The following is a 20,024-nucleotide window of genomic DNA, read 5'->3' on the forward strand; positions in this document are numbered from 1 at the left end:
TTTCCCCATTTAATTTTTTTTTGTTATTTTCAAATTTCTTACACACTCGTTGTACTTTTTATAGTGAATGCACCTAAGTGCTGTATTTAAGAATATGCTGATTTCGTTAACTTTTCTTTTTTTATTTCTGCCCCAGCATAATAGACCATACCTTATATGGCTCATAAAAAATGAATTAAAAATTAAGTATAAAGATTTTTCTCATTTAAAAAGTATCACCAATTAGTTATAAAGAACACCAATATCCCATAATATTTTACTTATTACCATTTCAATATGCTCCGCCCAAATTTAATTATTATCTATTATTACTCCTAAGTACTTGTAACTTTTTACTAGTGATCTACCAAATCCGAGTCTTATTCTAAAACTGGGATTCGGCCGAATACGGATCAGAATCTCAATTTCAAAATTTGGATTTGGCCGAATCCGAGTCCGAATACGAATATTTTTATAGTTCGAATCCCAAAGATTTAATTTGCTCGTTATGTAAATACATTACAAGTTTAAAAATAATAAATACGTATTATTTTATTACTTGTTTCCTAAAAAAAAAGTTCGAACAATATTTCTAACCTGTTAATAAATAACAACAATTTTCTTTTAGAATAACTTATTTTTAAGCGAACAAAAAAAAAACAAATGTCTTGCTGAAAAAAAAAAAAAGCTACATACACAAAACTTAGTTTCAATATTTTGATGTCCATGCAAGCAACATAAACATTTAAGTTGTATTTTTGTTATGCAAAATAAATAAACTGCAGACTTTAATACATGCTTAAAGAAGAAAACAAATCACAAAAAAAAGTTAAAACTTTTTATGATTATGTCTTTTAGCTAATCGAACTCTGGCTGTAAAAGAATCAGTTGTATAAGTAATTTTGTAACTTGGAACAAATTTAATATTACAATTAATGTTTTTGAATAAATACTCTAACTAAAAAACTTATATATGTTCTGCAGGGTTTATTGTTATACTAAAGCGTATAAATTCTTATATAGATTAGTTTTTTGTAATTTATATGAAATTGTAAAATTTTATTGGTAAAAGTTTGTGTTATGGGCCTAAAATATATAATTGAATTATTTCCTTGATTTTGTCAAATATCAAGTAAGTAAAATTTTTAGTTTATCTATGAATTTATTCTTAAATTTATAGTTTTATCTCCTGAACAAGGCGTTAAAAGGTATCCAAGTGGTGAGTGAAACTTCAGGTCCTAGAACTAAAAATTTCGAGTGGTTTTTTTGTTGTTTAATAAACAATATAGGCATGATCAAAAAAGACTATTTATATATATGTTTTCTAATTTCATTGAGTATTAATTTAATTACTAAACTTTGTTTAGTTTAATCATTATTTGAAATAACGATCTATACCAAAACAAAACTAGAAATTTTAGTTTTTTAAAATATTGTGTACAAAATGCGCACAAAAAATTTTTAGATTTTTTATTTTTATAACTTTTGTCTAAAACTTTGCTTTTATCCTTATAGAATTTGACAAAGCGTTGTCAAACGGTTTATAAACGATAAACGTAAAATTGTAAACTAACATTTTGCAGTAGTGAAAAGACTTTCTGTTTTCTGTTAAACTCTTTTGTATTTTAAACTACATGTGAGCGGTGATGCAATACGATAAGAATGTTAACGATCCTCTACTATTTTCAAATTTTATAAACTAATAAACTTTTTTCGATATCAATGTTCAAAAATTTAATTATTCAAGTTTACATAGTCAATTAAATTTGCTAATTAAAAATAATTCTTATATGTGTTAAACTTACAACGGCTTCGAATATATTTAAAAGATACTTTGTTTTGAGTTTACGTAGAACGCTCGAAATATTTAGTCCTAGGACCTGGTGCACGAAAAAACCTTTCGGTTATCGAGTCGTCATTTACTCTTCGCTAGTTACCAGTATATCACCTATTAACATCAATTACATTTGACTAAATATTTGTGACAAATCTTAATATGATTTTCCAAAACAGTGTCATTATAAATATTGCATTCTTAATTCTAATAATTGTAATCTAACTTTTAAATCAACACTAAACGCTACGCATTAACAACTAAATAAAAAAAAAGCTAATTAACAAAAACTAATATTACAGCAGCTATAGAATGTACATAGTAATTTTTTCTCCAAGCTCGGAAAATATGACATCATTGGATTCAAGGAGTCTTATTTTAATTTAATTGAACTAAAGAAAGTATGTATAAGAAAATACTTTGTTTAAAGTCTTTCTAAAGAAAGTTTAAAAAATAAGCAAGTTTTTGATACATATATTTTTATTTTTTATATTAGAAAAATTTCTTACTTATTGATCGTATGTTAATAACTTCTTTAAATTAAAAAATAGGTGTAAAGTAGGCAATATTTATTATTTTGTTTTCAAGCTATAATTTCAAACGAATAAAATCTAATCATACCCAAAGAATTTCAAGTATAAATTAACTCTAATACTCTACTACGCAGGTTTTTTTTCGTAAGCAAAATAAAATATTTTGAATACTTTAATTATCACTGCATTAAATAAAATTTTATTACAAACAATATTAACATTGTTTTTGAAAAGTATAAATTTTTAAACGTGTAATTTTAAACTAAGAAACAGGCTTAGTACGATAATCAAAGCTTATTTCAAGTTGCTTTTTATTTGAAAGCTCTATCCATATGGATCTTCGAAGTATTTTTTTAATCAAAAATTACTCCGAGGGCAAGAAAGTTCGTTTGGCAGGTAGCACGTTGCCTTCCCCTACTCAACAACAATATTCAGAAATCTATAGCCCGTAAGTCAAGTGTTTTTTTACGTTAAAACAACTTACATTATAAATTTACCATACAGGTTTGCTTTTCGTTCTATAAAACCAGTTAACAGTAATGATTTGTTTTTTACAAAACTTCTTTTAATTTTTTTAATAATAAAATATTTATAAAATTATGGGGGCTTCAAAAAAATTTTACCGGTAAATCTAGTTTGTATCTCGTAAAAGTCTGCAGAACCCTGCTCTAGCGCCACGTCTAACTTTCACTTCGTAGATGTAATTATGTAGCTCATTGTGATAAATTTATTGGATGAAATAAGGTGTAGTTTTTGGCCTAATGTGGAGTACTGCCATCATAAACAGTTAAGGGAGATTGTCCTCTCTTCTCAGTTAAACCTTTTGAGCGTTCAAGTCTGTTCAAGGCTATGCCTGATTCATGGTGATTGTTAATATATTGTGCTTTATCTAAAATAATAATATTAGCTCAATCAATTTAATTTAAATACATGAACCGTGAATCAAAAATGATTGAATTTATTACAACACTGTTATTCTGAAATGCAAATTTTAAGGGTGGCTTGGCGTTTAGCCAACAGATCCTTCGCTCTACTGAGCACAAAAGATAGCTTTTTTCAATAAAATGTTCAACATTAAAAAAAGCCTACTGTTATCTAATATGAAAGTTAATTATCGTAAATACTTAAATAGCGATGAAACCAATGCAAGTTGGAAGAAAATAAATAAATATTAGTTTTAAACAGGCATATTTTAAAATGTTTTTTAATGTATTCTTACACTATAATTTATCTAACTTTCGCTATTTGTACAAATTAGTTATGTTGTTTTTAAGTTTAAAATATCTAATTAAATATTATTTTATTTAAAAATTACATGTAAAAATCTACCTTAACTATTTAAAAGCTATTTTATATACAAATTAAATATTAAGATAAAATGATTTTTTGTTTAATAAAACTTATAATAGTGATCTAAAAGTTTTAAACTAATACTTTTATAATTTTTGTACATTTAACGTAAAATAAAATTACACGGTTTTAAAAATAATTTTAATGAAAGAATAAATTAAAACTTTTTTAATTAATTTCCTTACACAAAGGGATATTTTAACACATATCAACTGATTAATTGTTTCTATTTCTATATAAACTAATAAAAAGTAGCATTTACTTACTTATAGTATAATAATAAATTGTATATTGAATAGAATTTAGACTTTTAGATATAAAAATGATTATAACTGGTAAACGAATATACTTTTTCTCTTAAAACAAAAAAGAAACTGTTTAAACGTAATAAAAAAAAATTATAGACTTAAAGGTTAGAATTTGATCAATTTAAAAAAAAAAATATTTTGTTTGAAATAAAAACAAAAAAAAAGTTAAACCTAATAACTAGAACTTATTTTTAGTAGTTATAAGTAATAGTTTTAAAATTTTAAAATAAATGTTTTCAATAATTAGTCTTTCAGTTAAAATAAACACGAAAACCGTTTAATTTAAACGTCCTTAGTAGAACCCTTTTGTATATATTTAAGATCAGTAATTGGACGAGGCATGGCTTTATAGGCAATATAAGTAAAGAATAAATGTACTTTTAACGTTTAATAGACACGAAAACAAAGTTATAGTATCCAAAATTCTAAAATGTTGTTTTAGTACATAAATTAGACAGACAGTTTTAATATTAAGTTTACAGTTTTATAAAAAAATTTAATAAATATACTTTTTAGTAACAAAAAACATAAAAACGCTTATTAAATTCTTATGTAGAAGTTTTTAGCACAAAAGTTACAAAAATAATAAAAATGTAGTTTAAGCAGGTGTAGTAAATAAACTTAAAATAAATAAACTTTTTAACAGAAACAAAAACACAATTAAAGCGTCCTTAAAGTTATCTTAAACAAAGTTTTATGAAAAAAAATCAATCATTGTACTTAACAAAGAAAATAAATTTTCATAAAAATTTCTACCTATAGGCTACAATCCTTATTGACAAGATATTTTACAATTCAGATAGTTCAATAATCCGTTCGGCAATTAAACTTTATAAAAGTTTGTATAGGTTATATAATTTTCTATGACAATAAACAATTTAAAATGGTTTAGTAAGCAGTTATAAAAAAGATAATCTTACAAAGTACAAACTTTTTGGTAAAAAAAAATACAAAAAAACTTTTAAAACGTCCAAGTAGAGGTTTTTATCACATAAATTAGAAAACTAGTTAAAAAATGTAAGTTGAGCATGTTTAATAAAAAATATTACAATAAATGAATTTTTAGGCTTAAACAACCACAAAAGAACCTTTTAAAGTTGTTATAAATAAAGTGTTTTAATAATAAATAAGTTTGTATCTTATGTTTGTTTTAAAAAGTATTAGTTTTTTTTGTTATATTAGCAAAATAGACATAAACTTAATAGATTTAGTATATATTTCTTGAACTTACATCTAAGAATATAATTGCAGTGCAGAAATTTGTGAAAAATTTCCAAAGTTATAAAATTTATAGAAGCTAAATATGAAAAATTTTGCAAGCCCCGACGGCCGAGCGGTTAAGGCGCATGGCTGTATAACAGTATTATCTGACTTGTGTGGGCTCAAAACCCGGCAGAACCACATTTTTCTAATTGGTGATCTGCCTGGCCCACTACTGCTAATATTATATTATGCTCACCTTTGACTCAAAAAATTTTGAGTCTAAAATTTTTGTTTCATTAAAAGTTGTTTTTTAAACAAGTCAGTAGAGGAATCAGATTAGCTCTGCTGATTTAAAACAGGGTTAATTGAAATTACCTTACTGAAATTTAAAATTAACTAAAAGTAGATATCCTCCATCTTTTTTAAAGCAATATACTTCAAATGATTTCATAAGAGCAAATTTAAATTGTATGAGCCAAGAAACAAACAAACTGTTACTGAGGGTATTATAGAGATGGGTCAATCAATTTTGTAAAGAAAATTTAACACTAGGTGTTAAATGAAAACCTAAGTGTTACCTGTAAGTCTGTTGGAATAAATACAAAAATTTGAAACTTTGGCAGAACAGAGTTCATATTAAACTATTTAACTAATCACTATTAATAACTAAACATGTTTACAATAAAAAAAACTTTTATGGTATATACCTTAAGCTTTTAAATGTTATGTATTAACTACATTTATTAACTTTATATAAACTGGGATATATATTAACTAAATATCTATTATAAATAATGAGAACTTCAAATAAACAAATGGACTTAAAATACTATAATATTCACACTATTATCACATTCTTAGATTAGGTTAACATCAATTTTCTTATCTATGTGCTGTTAACTGTGTTACCATTACTACTGTTTACAAATTCAAATATTATTTCACTCAAAAAAAATTATGTTGTCTTTTATTGTTTAGCTGTTAGCATCAATTTATACGGTTGAACGATTTTACCTCATTTAAAAAAGCTATCTTTCGTGCTTAGTAGAGCGAAGGATCTGTTGGCTAAACGCCAAGCCACCCAATTTTAATAGTCAAAATAATAATCTCTTTTAAATAACATCAATTTAGTACATCCGATGGCGGGACTTTAAAATAGAACATTTTTAACAACGCCGTCATCTCTGTAGTCTTAATATCGTCAACTAATGGTTTAGAGCAATAGTTCCATAAGTAAGGGGACCCCTTTTGGAAAACGATTTGTTTTGTATAAGAAAATAGTTCTGCACTAATGATCATTTCCAAAAAAAAAACTTTTAATTATTTCGTAACTTATTACTAAAATGACTTTAAAAATATTTATGAAGTGAAAAAATATACTCCTCACTTGATAACAAAAAATATTTTGATCTAAAATTGACTGTTTAAAAAATATAGGTACTAAAACGCTTTATATATATTTGATACAGTGTACAACAATATTATTCAAAGAAAACTTTTAAATAAAAACTTAGAAAAAAAAACCGTAACAAATAGAAAAGTAAAATCGGTTTTTGAAATAATTTATACTAATGTATCTTAGTAAACAATAAAAATTTATGCGTTATCATTTGAATTACTTGTATAGTACATTTTATTTAATGTTGAAAACTGTTCGGATAAAAAGGCTCGCAGTATAAATTGGAAGTAATTTTTAAAAGTATGATTATAAAAAATATTTACATATACTCACAGGATAGAAATTTAAATTTTCGTATCTAATGCTTTCAAAAAAATATTTACAAAATTAAATAAAAGTTTTAAATAAAATATTTTTTGCTAAACATTAATAAAACAAAATAAAAATTCTTATTTACATAATTTTCTCATTTACTTTTCTAAAATAGAACTAATTCAATAGTAATTTTTATACTTTGTTTTTTGGCAAAAAAAACAATTACCTTACAAGCATTCGTAGATCAGAATACTTTTTAAGCAAAATTATATATCATTGAAGAATAGTCTACTAAACAACTAAAAGTTTTAATAAAATAACTTAAGATTAATTTTAAAAAGAATTTATTTTTCTAATATAGGTAAACAGCTTTACAAAGATTCTATGTTATCCAAGACTAAAAACTTGTTTGAGTGTAAAGCTTCATCATAGTAAGCACCACTATTAAGTAAGCTTGCAACCGGGCATAAATTCTCTTGTGTGCACCACCTGTAGTAATTGTATAAACTTAAATTAGTAATACTTAGATACATTAAAACAATTAAAACTACATAATAGTTTTAATCTTATTCCCGAGTAGTTGTTTTCGTTAAAATATAACAGATAATTCATTTTTAATTTTAGACAAAAACTATTACTTATCTTTTAAAACTATTAAACAAAGACTTTTTTACTTTTTAAAGTTCACTCAAAATTCTATAAATAAAATTAATATTAAACAATAAAAATTGTATTCATTTAACTGTTACTGTTTTTGCTATAAGATTTGCATTTAATTTGTCGAACACAACCCTAGAACATTTTATCAACTAATTTTTTTTATTACATAAATGATTAGATAAATCTATTTGACAACAGTTTTAAAATAATTTTAGTTTTATCTTACTGCATAAACAACAAATAAATATTTCAGGGTTGCCACTCGTTTTTTCAATTTTTTTTCCAAGTTTTCCAAATTTCTTCCAGGTTTTTAAAAGTAACATTTTTGGGTCTATTTTTAGTTTTAAGTTAATTTCTATTTAAGAAACTGTTTTAAATAGTATAAGAATATTGAAAAGATACTGTAAAGTTACTTTAAATATCTATTAATAAAAAAAAAATTTTGATTATGACAAAAAATCCTAATTATATGATAGATTTTTTGTGCCAAATCAAATTTTACAACTTAAAATGTTAAAATTATTATAAATTCCATGTTTTTTCAGGCTTTTTTTCAAAATTTCTCGAATTTCAGGTTTTTTCAGGTTATTTTAGCCTAAATTGTCAAATTCCAGGTTTTTCCAGGTTTCCAGGTATAGTGGCAACCCTGACATTTATATATAAACTAATAGAAAATTACAAACTTGACAGCAGAATAAATATCGCGCTGTGAAGCTTCTTTAGAAGTGGCTTGCTCTAAAAGTAAAACACTGCAGTATATGTTGGCTATTGACAAGGAAAATTCACGAGCTGCAGCATGTTTGTTTACTGGATCAAGCTGACCGGACTGTTATAAAAAGTATTGCTATCTAACATACTTACAATTAAAAAAGGGCATTGATTCTTTTTACTTAACCTTGGACATTAATAAAATAAATTCCTGAAATACTCGTGATAAAAACTCTATAGATAAATATTTTTCACTTGAAGAAGTTTCTTTAACATTAAAGTTTTTTATTTATAATAATAAATGTACAATAAAAGTATAAACATATAACATAATAAAGTTGTGTGTATGCTTTTTAAACTATACATGGTATGTCTATGTACAGTATTTGACCAACGTATAACAAAAGCTTTGTTTTTGAGAAAATGCAATATAGCTTTCTGCTTTACTATTTTTTTAGTCACTGTAAATGCAAATTTATGATTGTTACAGGGTTGCCACTCGTTTTTTCAAATTTTTTTCGAGGTTTTCCAAATTTCTTCCAGGTTTTTAAAAGTACACATTTTTGGGTTTATTTTTAGTTTTAGGTTAATTTCTATATAAGAAACTGTATTAAATAGTATAAAAACATTGAAAAGATACTGTGAAGTTACTTTAATTGTGTTTTTTAATAAAAAAATTTTTTGATGATGACAAAAAAATCTTATTTATATGATAGATTTTTTGTGTCAAATCAAAATTTTACTACTGATAATGTTAAAATTATTAAAAATTCCAGGTTTTTCCAGGTTTTATGATCAAATTTCCAGGATTTTCCATGCTTTTTTCAAAATTTCTCAAAATCCAGGTTTTTCCAGGTTATTTTTGCCTAAATTGCCGAATTCCAGGTTTTTCAAGGTTTTTCCAGGTTTCTAGGTAAAGTGGCAACCCTTTTGTTATTTGATATATATATATATAACTTAAACAAAATTTTTAGCACATTCAAGTAGAATTAAAAATTATTTTATTTAATTAGCAAAGTATCGTTTCTGAACTTTTTAGTTGTTTTTGTTAAAAGAGTAATCAATTTTTTTATACATTGAAAAACAAACTTACATTCGCAGTAAAGGCACGCAAATCGCCAATTCCTATTTGAACTTTTGTAATGCATTTTCCTAATTTTTTATGAGACATTTTCATATTTTGTCTGACTTTATCTAACCTTGAGTTCACTTGTCTATGAAATGAGTTTAAAACCTTGAATTGAAAAAATAAATATAATCAATTAAAACTTTTGCTACTAAGTTTGATCGATACAATAAGTTTTCTAAAATTTAAGTTATAAAATTTTACAAGCCAAAATTTAGCATCTTTAAGAAATTAATTAATATTACTAAACTTAGTACTATCAATATTTTATTTGAATGTTTTAAAACTTAATAGCTCCTTAATTCTTTAAAATAGGTGTAAAAATCAACCTGCCCCTGACTTTTTCCTATGGCTCTGTAGACATCGAGAGCAAGTACATTGGTTGTACCTTCCCAAATACTGCCAACCTGAGCATCCCTTAATAACCTAGGTATATCAGTGTCTTCCAAATAGCCAGCTCCTCCGAATGACTCTAATCCTTCAGATATCACACTTATTGCCTGTCAAATGAACTGTCAAACTACAAATTAAAAACGTAATTTAAATTTTATAGTTTTTAATTAGTACTTTAAACGCTTCGAAAATACTTTAAAATATAGCATTGTAAAGTGCAAGTTTATGAAAGTTAAAGTAGCATGTTTTTTGTAGATTCTTAAGTTTTTCAAGAAAAATATAAGCTATAAAAAGCACAAATGCAAACGTATGGCTATTAAAAAAAAACTTTTTTAGCTGTGAAAAGTTTGCAAATAGGAGTCATTAGTCTCAGCAAATTTAAATCGTCTTCATCAACATTTTGCACGTTATTACGAGATTCACTCAAGCCAAGTAACCGGCAAACATCGAACACAAACAAAGTGCAAGCTCTTGTTGTTACTTCCAGGCTGTTGTGATTTATTGTAACTCAAAAAACAAAAAAAAAAGTAAAATATTTATAAGTATATTTTTATAAATTACTAACTATAAGTACAATGAAATTAAAGTATGATGTGAGTTATACTCAAAATTTACAACAAAATGTCTAAAATGAGTTCAAGACAGTACTTTTAGAATTTTTAACTAATTGTAATTAAAAAATACAATACATGACCAATGAAGTGGTAATGAAAAACAAATGATTAGAATTGAAAATTAAACTAATTTAAATTTTCTATCTTAAAATACATATACTTTTGCTTACAATTATGAAAAAATAATTGAACTCAATGGGAAGTTCGAACTCAAGTAGTCACGATTTTTTTTCCAAATTGACTAATTCAATATGTTAAAATCTAAAAGTGTTATGAAGAGATATAAAATCCTTGAAACTGGTGGTAAAAATTTTGAAAAATACATTTAGCTTTTGATAACTTTTAAATGTTTTAAATACAACATATAGACAACAAAAAGTAGAGTCTGCCAGACCTAAAAAGCAAGCTACTATTACAGATATATGTTCTTAAATATCTACTTCAAAGAAAGTTTAACTGTTTGTTATTGTCCTTTCAAATTTATTTCATTGTCTTTTAGACAATTTCATTTTTATATTTCAATTAGTTATTATACCGATGTTATTATTGTTATTATACAATTATATTAAATTACACTGTTGGTTTTTTAAATAGTAAGTTTTATTAAGGGCTTTTTGCTATTTTTTATTTACATTCGATCATTAGATTTTTAGATTTAAACTATTTTTCTTTATTTTTGTTACACTTTTACTATATTTTATAGCAATTTTAGGAGTAATTTTAATTTTTTCATTTCGGTTTTCGTTTAAAATCATAGTGTTAGAAAACCCTTAAATATAAAGTTATAAAACTGTATTCTGTTCATCAGAACTTAATTAGTAGTAAGGATTTTAAAGTTAAATAAAAACATGCACATTTTTCCTTTAAACACAATTTTTCTTTTTTTTTAAACAAAAAAAGTGCTTATTTAAAAGGAAGTGCGAACTCAAGAAGAAGAGTACTGTATTTTACAATACGGAAATTAATCGTTGTTTGTATAAAAACATACTTAGCTAAGGTGTGCATATGCAGACAGTGCTCTTGTAACTTGTAACCAAAAACTTCTCTTTTTCTACTGTAATCAGCTGCAAGATTGCATATTCGACGCATGTTACTGGTACTTGCTACACTGTTGTGTATACGTGTTATTGTTAACATGTTAGATATAAGTTTCACTCCTTGTGATGGCTCTCCTACCTGGATTAAATTAATTTATTAAATACTTTTCGTTTTTTATAACTTTAGTATCATTATCTATACTAAGTCTCAGTATTTTAGGTAGAAATATTGTTTAAGTATCAATTTTTAATTTGTTAAACACTTGTAACATTTTTTAAATTGGATACTTTATATGCTTAAAAATTTAACATTAAATTACAAATGGTTGTAGAGCAGAATCCAAAAAAAATTATTATACATAAGTTGATATTTTTTGTAGATATTTTTTAGTGTATATTGATGTTTAATTAAAAAAAATTCAACATAAATACTATAAAACTCCCTTAAGTAAATTGGAAAGTATATTTATACTACTAATTTACTTTTTGGTTTTTGTTATTTGGACTTAGTTTAAAATTAAAACTTATAATTGCTAACAAGCTGTGCTCTAGTTCCATCAAGAACGAGCTCTCCTGTTGGAAGTTGTTTTGTTCCCAACTTATTTTTGAGTCGTTGCACTCGAAGTCCGTTAAGTCCTGAATTCTTATCGGAATTTAGTGGATCTCGGAGTTCTAGATAAAATAAAGAAAGACCTTTGGAACCAGGTGGAACATTTCCACTGAAAAATGTTAACTAATTGTTAAAAACTTCGAGCAATTATACAATAACCTAAATAATATTGTTTAATTAATTTAAAGTTTATGAACAATTTTCAAAATATTTCATTAAGACTTATAAATAATATATATTTGGTCCTTTCATATTAAAAGACATTCGTAAAAAATTTAGTTAAAATTATATTTATCTTTAGCTTTGATATATATATATATACATAGTTTTATCTAAAACCAAGATGTAAATTTAATTGTAGCATCTTAATTAACATTTTAAATAAAGAAATAAAAAATAAAAACAACAACATCATGATACATAATGAAACATTTTTAAAACCTATACACAGGGTTGCCACTCGTTTTTTCAAAAAATTTTCTAGGTTTTCCAAATTTCTTCTAGGTTTTTAAAAGTACACATTTTTGGGTCTATTTATAGTTTAGAGTTAAGATAAAGGTAAGAAACTGCGTAAAATAGTATAAAAACATCGAAAAGATACTGTAAAGTAACTTTGAATATGTTTTTAAACAAAAAAAGTAATAATGATGATATAATATTTATACTTATATGATATATTTTTTGAGTCAAATCAAAATATAACTACTGAAGTTGTTGTTAAAATTCCAGGTTTTTTTAGTGGTTTTTGTTCGAAATTCCAGGTTTTTCCAAGTTTTTTTTGCATTAGTCGTCAAATTTAAGGTTTTTCAAGGTTTCCAGGTAAAGTGGCTACCCTGTATACAGTAATATACAGCATGTTCGTATTAAAATTTACATTTATAAAAATAAATATTAACTTGTCATCAATAATTCTAGCTAAAGTGAATGCAATATCAGCGTCAGTGGCCGATGTAAACCACTTATATCCGTTTAAACTGTAACTGCCATCCTTTTGTGGGTATGCTACTGTAGCTGTCCCATTTGCTGTGAAAAGGTGTAAAATTTATACACTTTATAATAAAAAACTTTATATAGTTTATCGAAAAAGCAAAGGCTATAAACTATTAAAACATATACAAGAGTTTAAAAAGCTGTATTTGATGTATATCAAACTATGTATAAGGTCAGCATAGTTTCGAAGGATTTTATTAAAAAAAAAATTATTTTTTAATATTTTTAAAATGCAGTTTTAAGTTATAGAAACCATTGCAATCTTTACAAAATATTATTAAAAGTCTAAAAACATCGTACTAGAATCCAGAAAACCACTTCAATAAACGTTTAGAACTAAAAGAATTTATTTAAAACCTTAATTACAAATATTAATAAAGTTCTTTAAAATAAGTAATAAACATTAGCTATAAAACTATTTCAAAGTAAACGTTTAATATAAAAGACTTAGTAAAAACTATATTAAAAATTTAACAAAAATACTTTAATGAAACTCTCTAATTTTATACAAGGCAGACATCAAGTTTGTTCTGCAGATACTTATGGCATTTTTTTTTTTTCGTTTTCTAAAAAAAAGTTATGCAAAGAACCAAAATTTATGTTAAAAATAACTTTTTGTTTTAATTTACAGACACAAACTAACCGACATCAGAACCTCCTTCTTTTTCTGTCATCCACTGCCCGGAAGTCCAGAATTTAGAGGGATCATTGCTGGTTAAATGTCTGCAAAATTTTAAAGTAGATATTTTTGCTTAAATTTTTGTAGACCATCTTGAAAAGAGACTTTACGAGTAAATATTAACGAAGTTGTTTAACTGGGTGTATTGTACAAAATTATCTACACTCAGTTCTTTTTTAAATGTTATATATTAAAAGAAGCGAGATAATTAATTTTATAAAAAAAATTATCGTTATTAATTTGCGTTTCGTTGTCTTAAATATAACTTTTTAATTACTATTTCTATTTTTATTTATCTATTTCAGAAAAAATGTTTGTCATAAACAAGAACTATATAGTATATAAATTATATAAAATACTTGTAGGCATTGCTGATAAAATTAGTTGCTTCATCATTTTTTGAATTAATTAATACTTCTTCACATAACTTTGCAGCCCCATCAGCCATTGCCAATGGACAAGAATACAAACCTTGATTTTCATATTTAGATTACTAAAATTATAATTTAACTTTAATAAAGAATTATAAACACTTAATTAAATATTTAAAGACAGAATATCCCAAGTGTGTAAGATTAATTGCTAAAAATATTGTAAAAAATAGTTAAAGTTAAGAATTGTGAATAAAAAAATTGTCCATTTTATTACTTGATTAAGTTGCTATCAATATAAACGTTTAAAAATGAAAAAAAATATTTATAATGTGCTTACTTATTCTGCATCTTATACAGGTGATAATAATCACATTTAATTTTTCTTATACAAAATGTTTCAAAATTCTTACCTCATATAAAGCTTTTATAGTTAAAACTAATGTTAATTATTTCTGATGTTTACTATAACGTGGTATATAATTACCAACTAAATTCAAAAATAAACATAAAATTTATTTTTAATATACATTTTTATGAATTAAAAAAAAAAGTTTTAAGCTTAGTTTCTGCTACGGTTGAAAAATAGTAAAACTTACCAGAAGAGGGAGCATACAAAAATATCTTTGCCATTTGCACTATTCGGCTGTAATAAATAACAGTAATAAAACAAAAAATGTTTAACTAGTTTCATTAAGTTTAAAGAAGACTCTAACAACAAACAAAACAATAGTGTACTAAAAGCTATTTAAATTTGTACTTGAAATTTTCACTTAGCTTAAAAAATTAAAACAAACTAAATAAATAATAAAGTGTATCCCAGGGGTTGGTAAACTAAAACCAACAGGCTAAATTATAAACTTTAGTTTTAGAAACTTATTTTATTTTTCTGAATTGTCATTTTAACGAACGTGTTCCACAATTTTATTCTCAAAAATCAACTAAAAAAAGTTTTTAAATTTCAGATCAATAAATTTAGAGCAAACCAACCTCTGGTATTTATTTTAGAAAAATTAAATTAAATATTTGTTTTATTAATCTACCAAACTTCTGGAATTGAAGTATGTTTGTAAACAAAAAGTTTAAAAACAATGTCTAACTAAACTGAGTAATATATTTTTTTAAGATAAAAAACACTATTTTAGAATATTTTCAAATCAAAAATTCTAAAAACACACTAAGATTTCTTTTATACACTAGTAAGACACAACTAGTAAAACAATAAAACTCAAAACAATTACAGAACATTTTAAAAAAATTCCAAATTTTTGGCTAAAAACTTATGGTCAAAAAACCTGTATTCTCCATAATTTTCATCATACCCAGTAGCTATAAACCCTTCTTCAGCTGACATAGTTTTCATGGAATTCCATTCATTACAAGTTTCGATTTGATCTATTCTTGTCCCCCATGCATCAAAGCTTGTCAGTTTAGGAGGGTTTTCTTCACACTTGCGTCCAGCTGCGTCAATAGTACTGACAATGCGTTTTCCTAATCTAAACAAATCTTTGTCAACTTCTTTTTTCATCTGAAATACTTGTTGAATAACACTTCAAATAACTTTTTAAATCTGAATTTATAACTTTTAACAGTTAATAACTAAAAATTAAGAAAAAAATAAACATATATAGTATTAAAAATAGTTATATTGAAATTTTAAAATCAAAAAAAAATATCATTAGAACCCATTTGTTAATATAGAAAAATAATTTTATGATTTGTTAAGTTTATAATATTTACAGGGTTGCCACTCGTTTTTTCAAAAAAAAATTTCAGGTTTTCCAAATTTCTTCCAGGTTTTTAAAAATACAAATTTTTCTTTCTATTACTATTTAAAGCCAAGTTTAAGGTAAAAAAACTGTATTAGTTAGTTAAAAAACATTGAAAAGATATTATAAAGCTACTTTAGATATGTTTTTTAATAAAATAAAAATTCATGATGACAAAAATTTTTCATTTTTAAGAAAGATTTTTTGAGTCAAATCGAAATTTTACTACTGAACATGTATAAATTGTTAAATTTCCGGATTTTTCCAATTTTTTTTCAAAACTTTACAAATTCCAAGTTTTTCAAGTTTTTTTTTTGCCTAAATTGTCAAATTCCAGGTTTTTCCAGGTAAAGTGGCAACCCTTTATTTAGTAATATCTTCTCTTCATATTTTCATACATATTTAATATGGTTTTTTAAGGTAGTGATAATTAAATTCTAACCTCTTCTGGAAGATGTCGCTTTAAGTAACATTGCAAAATTTTATCACTTTTATAAGGATTTAACAGTGTAGGTTTTGGTTGAACAAACTCATTTGATAATTCAAGTTCTGTATTTTTTACAATTGCTTAACAAGAACTTTAGAATACTAAAAAAAAATTCATTTTAGTCATAGAAAACTTTAGAAAACTTAATAATGGCTATACAAAGAATGATCTGACTTTTATTAGTATGTACTTATTATTGAGCAAAGAGAATTACTATTAGAAAATTAGCCTAATAAATTTTATTTTGACTTTTTTGCATTTAGTTTTTATACTTTATAACTTACCTTAAAATTTTATACCATAATTGATAATAAAGGCTACCAAATATTTTTTTTAATAATTTTCTTCCAGGGTTTCAAAAGTACTACTTTTTGGGTCTATTTTAGTATAAAATGAAGTTAAAGGTAAAAAAATGTCTTAATTAGTAAAACAAACTTGTAAATATTTTGTAAGTGAACTTTAATATGTATTAAAAAAAAAAAAATTATAATAATTAAAAAAATATTATCTATATGACAGAATATTTAATTCAAATCAAAATTTAATTACTTATCCTGTAAAAACTGCTTATAAATCCAGATTTTTTTAGATTTTTTTAATTATTCTTGTTCAAAATTCTAGGTCTTATAAAAATTTCGGAAATTCCAGGACTTTTTAGCCAAAACTGTCCAATTCCAGGTTTTTCCAGGATTCCAGGTTTTTTGGCAACTCTAATAATAATCTACTTAAATTAGACCAACTTGGTTAAAATAGTTAAGTGTTTGAAGCTACTATTTAGTCAACTAGTTATAGCAACAGTTAAAATTTGTTTATAATAAATTAAGAAAGTTTATTTAATTGTTGTCAAGTGACAATCTTTTAGATAGGTGTTAAAAAATACTGATTTTTTAATTGTGTTTAAATATATTTATTCAAATTTTTTTCAAATAATAACTTCAGGTTTTGGAAGAAATACTGTAAACACTTAAAAAAATGTTTTTATTTAATTTAATCACAAAGTCTCTGATGATAAATTCAATTCATAAAGAAAGTTTAGGCTTTTTTTTTGAATTCACATTAGATTAAAAAAAACTCAAGTATGAACTGTATATAAGCTTTTAAAATGGTAAAAATTGCTATTATTTTCTGAGAAAAAACCAGCTTTAAGTTTCTAATAAAAAGATATTTCTATAGTTTTTTTTCAAAGTCAGTAATAGTTATGTAATAAATCATTTCTAAATAAACTCTGCTAGAATAACTCAAATTATATAAAATTTTAGATAAATATTAAGATATATTATTTTTAAATTTTTTAAGTTTCACCTTTTTTTTTTTCTGATAATTTATCAAAATATAATTATTATTATACAGTTTTTCTGGGATATGAAAACTAGAGTTTTACTAACTCTTTTTTCTAATTACTTTATTATTAATTTCAATAACTTACAACTTTATTTTTTTATAATTCACATAGTTATATAACCATTAAAAAAAGTAAAAACTGAATGATTACTTGATATAACTCGGTTATTATTCTTAAAATACAATTTTTATGACATGAACAATAGTTTTAAGTTTCAACGTAACTAAATACTAATAAATTATTTTCATGAAAGAAGTTATTAATTTTTTAAACTACTTTTATTTAGTTTTATTCAATAAATTAAACTTCATATACCTGTGAATCCTTTGGAAATCTTGCAAGAATATTGTTTTATGTTTACTGAACAATAGATTCTTTTTGTTGATCTACTTAAGATTAAATTTCTTGTTTTATACATTTCAAAAAAATTATTGCTGAAAAATGTAGATATTTGGTTATATCAGCTTACTTTTTTATTTATTTATTTTTAAAATCTAGTAAAAATTGACTGTGTGTCTTTACTAACAACTGGTTTTAGTCTTACTTAGGTCAGCTAGACTAGTATAGTATAGTTTTATTTTCAAACTTAATCTAGTTTAGAACTTAACTTTAAGCCTACCTATTATTGAAAAAAAATATGCTTTTGAACAATATAAGTGTTTTCTTTAAATTTTGTTCCCTTTTATAGCAGGTAGACTAAACTAATAGTTTGTTCTTGCAACTACTTTATATAAATGTACTTTTTTTTGGATACTTTTTGTCACAACCTCTATATTATTGCTATAGTCCTATTCCACTGGACAAAATCAAACTAGAAAAATCTTCATCAAACAAAGAATTTTTAATATAAACAGTTCAAACTTTGCAAACATTTTTTTATATGTACATTAATATTAATAAACCCATTTGTTTTTTATCGTTTTAACTAGTGTATTACAAATTAAACAACCATCTGAACTTACCTTTAAAAACACCATATCTGATTTTTCAAAGTATATACCATTACCTTATACACTCTAAAACAAACAATTCTTTATAAAAACAGTTCAAATATGGCAGACATGTTGTTAAATGTATATTTATAAACCATTTTGTTTGCTATTGTTTTAACTAATTTATTAAAAATTTACAATCATCTGAACTTTATTAAATAAAAAAAAACACTTATTTTTGTCAAGTTTGATTTTTTCAAGTGAATACACACAAATTAAAGTATTTAGATAGTAGCATAACTTTGTTTTTCACATACTTATGATGTTCTAAATCAGGGTTTCCCAAAGTGTGCAAAGTGGCCCCCTTGGGGCCATGAGCAGCAAAGGAGCCAAAGGTGAGGTCATAATTTGAAACTTATACTAAATATTCTGGAGTTGATGATGAAGAGAAAAAAAAAGGTCTTAGATATTTTTAAAGGTAGTTTTGAAACATAATTGTGATCTGTTTGGGCTAAGATTTCTAGGCTAAGATTATGAAAAATCGAGCATCTAACGTTCCACATGAGTAATTACACTGCTAAAATAGGCTAATATTTAGCAAATTATATCATGTGTTGATTTCATACTTTTCCATATAAAACTTTATTTAATTTTGATAAAACACATATCAATACATTCCTTAGGCTTTGTAGTTTATGAATTATTTGTTTATTTGTAATATACACTTTTAATATATTTTTTAACATCTTAATGTTGGACTATTTTTTCATTTATTTTCTTTATAAAAGTATACTCATGTGTCAATTTCATACTTTTTCATTTTAAAATTTATTTATATCTAATAAAATACATATCAATACGTTCCTTAGGCTTTGTAGTAAATGAATAACTTGTTTATTTTTAATATAAACACTTTTAATATACTTTTTTAACACCTCAAAGTTCGGCTATTTTTTTATATATTTTTCTTTATAAAAGTATACCCATGTGGCGATTTCATACTTTTCCATGTTAAATTTTATATAAATTTAAAAAAAGACATATCAATACGTTCCTTAGGCTTTGTATTTGATTTTGTTTGTAATGAATGATTTGTTAATTTGTAATATACTTTTTTAATATATTTTTTAACACCTTAATGTTGGACTATTATTTCATTTATTTTCTTTAAAAAGTATACTCATGTGTCAATTTCATAGTTTTCCATTTTAAACTTTATTTATATTTAATAAAATAATATCAATACGTTCCTTAGGCTTTGTAGTTAATGAATAACTTGTTTATTTTTAATATAAACACTTTTATTATACTTATTTAACACCTCAAAGTTCTACTATTTTTTTTCATATTTTTCTATATAATATACGCATTTGTCGATTTCATAC

General features: G+C 24.2%; 1 protein-coding gene across 1 annotated transcript; it reads right to left on the minus strand.

Annotated features, from left to right (window-relative positions):
* Positions 1–6,942: 6,942 nt before the first annotated feature.
* On the minus strand, positions 6,943–18,708 carry LOC145833952 (acyl-CoA dehydrogenase family member 11-like). Its single transcript, XM_082941232.1, has 15 exons — positions 18,670–18,708; positions 18,023–18,141; positions 16,321–16,427; positions 15,405–15,637; positions 14,709–14,755; positions 14,098–14,209; positions 13,703–13,782; positions 12,966–13,092; positions 11,998–12,178; positions 11,411–11,598; positions 10,137–10,296; positions 9,745–9,915; positions 9,383–9,523; positions 8,265–8,407; positions 6,943–7,410 (listed from the first exon to the last, which is right to left on the minus strand). The coding sequence occupies exons 2-15, from the start codon at positions 18,123–18,125 to the stop codon at positions 7,293–7,295; spliced, it is 1,911 nt and encodes a 636-aa protein (XP_082797358.1). The 5' UTR covers positions 18,126–18,141; positions 18,670–18,708; the 3' UTR covers positions 6,943–7,292.
* Between the last annotated feature and the right edge of the window lie 1,316 nt (positions 18,709–20,024).

This window comes from Thalia democratica, chromosome 4, assembly GCF_965202585.1.
Source record: "Thalia democratica chromosome 4, ktThaDemo2.hap1.1, whole genome shotgun sequence".
Lineage (NCBI taxonomy): Eukaryota > Metazoa > Chordata > Thaliacea > Salpida > Salpidae > Thalia > Thalia democratica.